The sequence below is a fragment of the Pinus tabuliformis genome, chromosome 7 (genome assembly GCF_031772625.1).
Source record: "Pinus tabuliformis cultivar Carrire ecotype Pingquan chromosome 7, CPIR1, whole genome shotgun sequence".
NCBI classification, from domain to species: Eukaryota; Viridiplantae; Streptophyta; class Pinopsida; order Pinales; family Pinaceae; genus Pinus; species Pinus tabuliformis.
The window spans coordinates 1,549,069,311-1,549,077,567 of NC_142293.1; the positions used below are offsets into that span (position 1 = coordinate 1,549,069,311).

At 34.7% G+C, this 8,257-nt stretch overlaps 1 protein-coding gene across 1 annotated transcript; it reads left to right on the forward strand.

Annotated features, from left to right (window-relative positions):
* The first annotated feature begins 5,144 nt into the window (after positions 1 to 5,144).
* Positions 5,145 to 5,894, forward strand: LOC149253800 (disease resistance protein RPP13-like). Its single transcript, XM_089454594.1, has 2 exons — positions 5,145 to 5,324; positions 5,412 to 5,894. The coding sequence occupies exons 1-2, from the start codon at positions 5,145 to 5,147 to the stop codon at positions 5,892 to 5,894; spliced, it is 663 nt and encodes a 220-aa protein (XP_089310720.1).
* Positions 5,895 to 8,257: the final 2,363 nt, after the last annotated feature.

Genomic DNA, 8,257 nt, shown 5'->3' on the forward strand with positions numbered 1-8,257 from the left:
AATGTCACATTGTGACAAAAATAGTCTCACCATGAAAATAAACCATGTTTATTTTAGTCTTTCTAATATTTATATTAGGGTTTACCAATGTTGGGTTTATAATATTAGTCCCTTGGGTTTAATATTATTTCCTTGGGTACATAATCCCTTGGGGTTTTATTATTAACTTGGGTTTATAATATCAATCATGGTCATCTTTATTAATCTCTTGTGTTTGTAATATCAATCCCTTGCACTTCTTGATCCCTTAGGTTTTTAATATTTATCTCTTGGGTTCACTAATTCCTTGAGTTTATAATATTAGTCCCTTGTGTTTAATATTATTCCCGTTGGTTCATAATCCCTTTGGGTTTTAGTATTAATCCCTTGGGTAATAAACCCAATGTATACAAACCCTAAGATAAATATTAAAAATACTAAAATAAACATGGTTGAATTAATAAAGCCTAAAAATAATAATAATAAGAATTATTATTATTAATTAATTTTACTAATATTATTATGGGTTTATATTATTATAATAATATTAATATAAAAATCATAAATATATAAGAATATCGTTGTTATTATTTATATAGTTATTAATTATCATAAATAGTTGGTCTTTAAAAAATTACACATAATAATTCACTTATCACCATTCTAATTATTATTAGATCATGGTTGTTATTATGAGCTATTATTATTATAATAATAATTCAGTATAATTGTGATTATTATTATTATTATTATTTTATATTATTGTTATAAGAATATAATAATAATCATAATATATAATAATAAAATAATATAATGGTAATTATAATAATATATTATAATAATAATAATTATATTATTATTATAATATAATTACTGACATTTATGATAAAAAGACCTATATAGCAATCTGTTATTTCCCCCCATCAATTCTAACTTCTATAAGAAAAAGAATCTGAGATAAAAATAGTCCTTACAATGGTTTAGAGAATGATATTTCTAGCCTAAGGAATGAATGCAATATCCTTTTAATGGGTGACTTTAATGCTCGAACTTCAAGCAACAAAGCTATTCTTCTAAGCAATCATTCCAACCCTGATCCTCTTTGGTTAGACGAAGACCTTCCTCTGGCTAGCCTATACAAAAGGAGCTCTGAAGGCCTCGGGAAGAATTTGTTTGGGTCAGAGCTAGTCAAGCTCTGTAGTGCTCAGGATCTCATATAAGTGGCCCAATTCTAGCCAGATGACCTACATCCATGGGCTTGGTAGCAGCGTGGTAGACTATGTTATCTCCGATCTCCCTCTATACAACGAAATAACAAATTGTGACATCTTAAACGACCACGAGCCTGGCTCTGATCATAGGCCTCTACTTATAACTCTCAATTTTATCATTCATAGAGATCCCATAGAAGATAATCCTTATAGCCAAAAGAAGTTAATCTTTGATAGAAATAAAAAATATCTCTTTCTAAATGAATTAAAAACTAATTTGCTTCCTTTATCTAGTATAGAAAACATAGAAGATCTCTATCATAATTTTACTACAACCCTCTCATATTCTATTAACAAGTTCTCAATTGAAGTTTCAAGTAATAAAAGAAATAGAAAAACCAACCCATGGTATGACAAAGATTGTAAAAGTGCGAGGAGAGCAATTAAGGAAGTTGTTGATGAATCTCTTGAAATTGGCAAGATAAAAATATACAAAGCCCTACCTAAAGGGGAAAAGGCGGTATATTCATAAAAGACAAGAGAATCTCTTACACCTCTCTAAGGTAGCTCCTAAGAAATTCTGGAGGCAGATTCTAACTAGGAAAACTAAAGATAATAATAAAATTTCTTTACACGACTGGAATTCCTATCTTAGAAAGCTTTATGAATCTCCAAATGTCATGGATAAATTTGCAACCCTGCTCACAAAGAAAGAAGTTTTCTCATTAGAAGACATTTATTTTGGGGTTAATCGCTTGGCTAATGGGAAAGCTAAGGACATTGAAGGTTACCAGGCGGAAATCTTAAAAATTGGAGGTCCTGTCCTCATCCCCCACATTCACAAGCTTTTCAATCAAGCGGTCAAGCAAGGGTTCCTTAAACCATGGACTCAAAGCCTCATTATCCCTATTTTTAAAAGTGGGGATACAAATAACCCCTCTAATTATCGGATAATTATGATCAACCCTCTCCTAGCCAAGTTATATGGTATTATTTTGGAAAGGAAGTTGAGCATATGGCTTGAAAGTGAAGGTAAGCAGGCTAAAGGCCAAGCGGGTTTTAGAAAGCATCACTCAACAACAGACCACCTCATTACGCTTAGGATCATTCTAGAGGAATGCCACAATGATAAATCCAATCTCTTTTGTTGCTTTGTGGACTTTAGAAAGGCTTTCGATATGGTTCCTAGAAACAACCTTTGGAATATATTAGAAGAGCTAAAAGTTCCTTTTGAGTTGAGAGTTGCCGTTATAAGGTTATACGAGAATGTAATTGCCAAGTTAAAGAGCAATGAGGGGTGGTCAAAAGATATTAAGTGTGATATCGGAGTTAAATAAGGTTGCCCCCTCTCCCCTACGCTATTTGGCATTTACATCGATTAGCTAGAAGGTTATTTAGAGGAAGCAGGATGTGCTGGCACGATCTTAGCTGGGATAGTCATCATCCTTCTTCTTTACACTGACGATATTGTTCTTCTCACAAGGTGCTCATCTGATCTTGATAAGAAACTTATACTTCTTAAGGATTTTTTCTCTACCACGGGTATGATTGTTAACACTGAAAAAACAAAAGTTATGATTATCAAATCCAAGAAGGAAACTTATGCTTATTTTATGTATGACAATAGTAACTTGGACGAAGTGTCTTCCTACAAGTACTTAGGAATTGATATTCATCACAAGTTCAACTAGAACTATAGCATTGAGAAAAGGATTAATGGGGGATGGAAAGCTTGTTTTGGTCTTGAAAATAATTGTAAAACGACAAACCTCATAATGTGGGATAGAAAGAAGTTCCTCTTTGAAACTTTAGTCACTCTGGTTATCTTATATGGATGTGAGGTTTGGGGTTGTAGCATCTCTAGAGAATCCTCGAGAAAGATTGAGCAAATCCAGAAGAGTTTTATAACGTATAACCTCAAAATTAAAAGCAACACACCCTATCCTATTCTCCTTATAGAAGTGGGTCTTTCCCCTATCGAGAGCCTAGATATGACTAGGCTTCTGTTGTACAAGCACAAACTCAATAACATAGGAGACTATAGACTTCCTAACCTAGCTTTAAATTCTAGCCAAAACCACCTAAGGCTCAAACAAGGTTGGTATAAAGACACCAGGGCCTGGTTAAACCATTGGGAGATCGACGAGAATGTTGCATTGCAAAACATTAATAACATTAAAAATATTGTTACTTCTAAGTTCAAAGAAAAAATGTGGTGTGAGAAAGATTTAGCAGCAAAAAGAAAATTAAGATATTATAAGGAGGTCATCAACCCCACCCTAGAAGATCAAAAGCATCTCTCTATTTTAACTAGCTCAAAGAAGAAAAAATATAGCCAAGATTAGAACGAACTCTCATGAACTCCATAATGAAATGGGTCGTTGGGTAGTTCCTAAAACACCATGGATGGAAAGGCTCTGCCATCTCTATGAGAATACGAACATCGAGGATGAAAATCACTTCCTCTTAGAGTGCCCCGTGTACAACCACATTAGATTACAGTTTCAAAATCTTTCTTGCAATACTGACCTTCCTAGCCTTTTATGTTGTCAAAATTACAATGAGCTCGAGAGGCTTCTCTCCAAGCTTTTTGAGTATAGGAATAAAATCTTAAATCAGACTAAATAATTCATTTCTTTAGGTCTAATAGACCAAAGTTTGGTCTCAATGGACGTTAACCACCATCATCATCATCAATAATTATATTATTATTATAATAGTAATTATATTTGTATATTATTATAATAATATAATGATAATATAATATTATTATAATATTATAATGAGATACTATTATTATGAATTATTATTATTATATAATATAATAATATAATAATAAATATATTTTATTATTATATTAATAATACAATATAATTGTTATTATTATTTTTATAATTTTATATTATTATTATAATAATATAATAATAATTATATTATTATATTTTTTAATAATATAATGATAATTTAATATTATTATGAGCTATTCTTATTATTAATTAATATTAGAGTTTATATTATTATTATAATATGCATATAATAATATATATAAATAATCTGGTGGTTAATATTTATATAATTATTAATAATCTTAATTAGTTGGTGTTTAAAAAAATATCCATAATAATTATTAATGTGGTTGATATAAGCCTATCGGCATATATCAATCACATTGGAAAATGTGGTTGTATATATGTTTCATATACGCCTATCGACCTTTATCAACTACATTGGTAAATGTAGTTGAGCTAGTCCTATTCATTGTTCCATCTTTTTTTTTGTTGCAAACCTGTATTGAGCGATGATTTTGATTGGATGGAAAAAAACAACTACTTGTACTTCAATAATAAAATCCAAGGATATAGGTTGGTCATCTGTTTTGGTGCGCATCTCAATGGGGTTGATAACAACAACTCTCTATATTTGGACTGTGATTGCCCCAATCATCTTTCCTAATAGGGATTTTTCTTCACTTGTGTTTGGAAGACCATGAACTCTTTACTTTAAAAACAAGCTTAGCTCAAATTTTGTGTATTACTGAGTTGTTTTAAGAATTCTATAAACCTATATAATATGTAATTTTGGCTGTCTATTATCATTGAGATATTTCGTCTCGGCCCCACTGTTAATTTGGCAGCTTTTACATTAAATAAAAGGTGGCTCATGACTCGATTTGGCAACTTTTACATTAAATAAAAGGTGGCTCATGACTCGACTCCACTGCACAGTGGCCTGTCTGTCTTTAAGCTTCTGGCAACAATAATTAAATCTTTACAGGGACATTGAATTTCGAAGTGCTCTTTGTGACTTTTCTCATCATTGTGGTCAGTTTTCTGGTCTTGCAAGTTTAACATATGGTTTGGAGGTGAGAGAATTCTGAGAAAATTAATTGGATCTTGTAACTTAGTTAACAATAAATTTATCATCTCAAGCCGTGATCATAGTGTCCTTCGAAGGATGGGAGCCAATCATATAATCAGGGTTAAACCATTGACAGAGGAACAAAGTTGGGAAATGTTCCGCTATTATGCCTTTCGAGGTTGTGAGGAAATCGATCAAATGGAGGAAACTACCACCTCCATCGCTAAGGAATGCAAGGGGCTTACTCTTGCTATTAAGAGCATTGCAGTAGAAATGGTAGGAGAAGGAGTTCATCGACAATGGAGGTTTGCATTGGATTAGCTTAGAAATATAGACATAAATTTTCATTCTACTCGTCCACAGGCAGAAACAGAGTTGTTCGCCAAACTAAGATTGAGCGACGAGGCTCAACCTCTATGTCTTCAACCTTGTTTTCTTTGTTGTGCTGCTTTGCCAGAAGACGAGGAGATCGATACAGAATATTTCGTACAACTCTGGATTTCCAAAGGATTACTGGGGAGTCCCATTGCCAATAGGAGTTGCCCGGATGTAGAAGAGGTTGGGCGATATTACTTGAATATTCTTATTCATAAGTGTTTGATTGACATTGCCACAAAAGACTGGGAAGGACATGCAGTTAGTTGCAAGATGCATGACGTGCTAAGACACATGGCTATTTACATTGTTGAAGAAGAAGAAAGATGTCTCTTCAGAGCGCGTATGGATTCCAACAACCTTCCAGTGCACCTGTTCGAGGAGGCATTACAAGCGCTCTTACAGGCAATCACCCGCCTGTCGCTGCCCTTCACGCTCAGTTCTGTTCGTCAGTGCCTGGGACAACCTTGAGGGGCTCAGAGCAATCAAGTCCACAGAAAGGAGGACACATGTCAAAGCTCAATTGAAAGAAGCAAGACGAAAAGTATGCATTCTAATTCGTTACAATGAATAGTGTTTCCAAATAGAATCTCGTACAGAGAATACTTCGGCGTAATTATAAACATATTAACCAAAATATAGTTCATAGAAAAATGGCGTAAAAGATATTTGAGTGCAATAGTGGCAGGTCAAGATGTGAATGTAGAGAATTTGCGTGTGGAGAAATGTGTTTTCTCCGCACTTCCTCAACTTCTTTGCACAATATTTAAAAAGTTAAAAAAAAAACTGGATATTAATTATGGAAACTTCTTTATTGGAAAGTTCAACACCAGCTAGCAACATATCATTTAACACGTTTGATTATGATTAATGCCTCTGTAATGTTGTACGATTTAGACGTTGGGGTATTTGTTGACTATCTCTACGAGTGCGCTTGTCCAAGTTGTTAAAGTTGTTATCAAGTAAACACGGTGTTAGATGATTATTATCATTAGCTCGGATCTGTTGAATATGCCTCTTTATATACTTTGAATTCTAATTTATTCCGTATTGTTTCTCAGATAGCTTCCAAGCCCGGATATGCGGTTTCACTTAGTACACCAACCTACTCGGAACTGCGATTCACTATACAATAGCTACATCCATCAGTATGACTTGAGTTAGTTGCGATTTGGGTGGATCAATAATTTTTCCTGCTCACATTACCATATTTCCATAATTATGTTCGGCAATTATATAAGTTTGGACTCATTTATTTGAGTTTTATATCACCAGGCCATCAGGAGGTCAAATTGGTTCAGCACTCCTGGACATAACGACCCATTCCACTCTTCCAACAATCCATACATGACAAGATTTGGAGTACTAGAGATCCTACCTTCTCAGACACCCGACTTCGACTAAATATGGTGGCTCTCTATAGTTGCTGCGATCATGTCATTCACATATTCTACAATTGGACTTGGCCTCAGTATGTCCATCAATTAATTCTACTCACTTCAACTTTCACCCACTGCATCATTGCTTTCGATTGTGATGTTCGCAAACCATATCCACCCACCATGTACTGCTAATCACAGTTGTTTCCAACTCTTTTGGTGGGCGTAAAGGCGGTTCGCATGAAATTAGTGATAGCGCAGAGCAATCAAATCCACAGAAAGGAGGAGTACACGTGTCAAAGTTCAATCGAAGGAAGGAGGACGAAAAGTATGTTCTGATTCGTCTTAAAGAACAGTGTTTGCACAGAGAATCCCATAGAGAGAGAACGCCTTCATTACGCCTAGCCAAACGGATTACCCGATGTCCATGCCACCATCCATCGTGTAGTTGATATATTTCCAATCCAACTTAGTCTTAGTCTAGTGGCAGTGGTTCAATGGTTAAGTAACACGATTTCTTCTGTTGAAAAAAAATCCAACTTAACTTGCATTCATAAATCAAACAATGCAGTGCGTCTCCATTGCTCTAAAAAACCCTGACATTGGAGACCCAGCTGCAAAGACTCCAGCAAGTGCACGAGCAACTAGTTTTACAGAGTTGACCGAATTGTCCAATCACAACGCCACAATCCACGCTCAGTAACAATAACTACTCAGTCCCTGAGCTTATCTCGATTGCCAGTTTTTTTGAATATTTGGGAAATCGGCAATCGAAATAAATATACTTTATATTCGGGGAATCGGCCATTGAGATAAAGATGCACTTGCCCTAATCAGTAAAGTAAGTCATCTTCAAGAAATGTCACAGAAGTCAGTAAAGTAAATGATCTTCGGGAAATGACACATATGTACACTGATTTATTAGATTCCCAAGACGTAGCCACTAAATTAATTCAGGCAGCTTAAAAATTGAGGCCCTAGTCGCTAGCGCAGATTACTGTGGAGTAGGTCGTGACCTGCCAGAAGCATTTGCAGAATATTGAAGCTCGCCTTTAATTAAATAAACAACAAACCAGAAATAACTACCTTTTATTGACTATACAATCCACATTCTAGTGTGTGGTACAACGGAAATATACAAGTCGCTAAAGTGTGCAGTACATCGGAAACACATCGATCTCATGTATCTGGTTACGATAATTTCCACTGAGTTCGAACTCCATACATGGTTGCATTAAGCAAGAATGCTGAAGCAGTAATGTAGTGTCCACAGCTCTTATACCACCACATCGCTTTTCCATGTGCTGGTGAATCTTGGTTTAGTGCATGTTGACAGTTAGCAAGGATAAACTTGGAGGTAACCCATTTCACCACAACGAGACATTGCAAAGCACTGTATATCCAACTCCCGAAGGCTTTTATACCCACAACTCTTCCAATTGCGATGCACCCTAC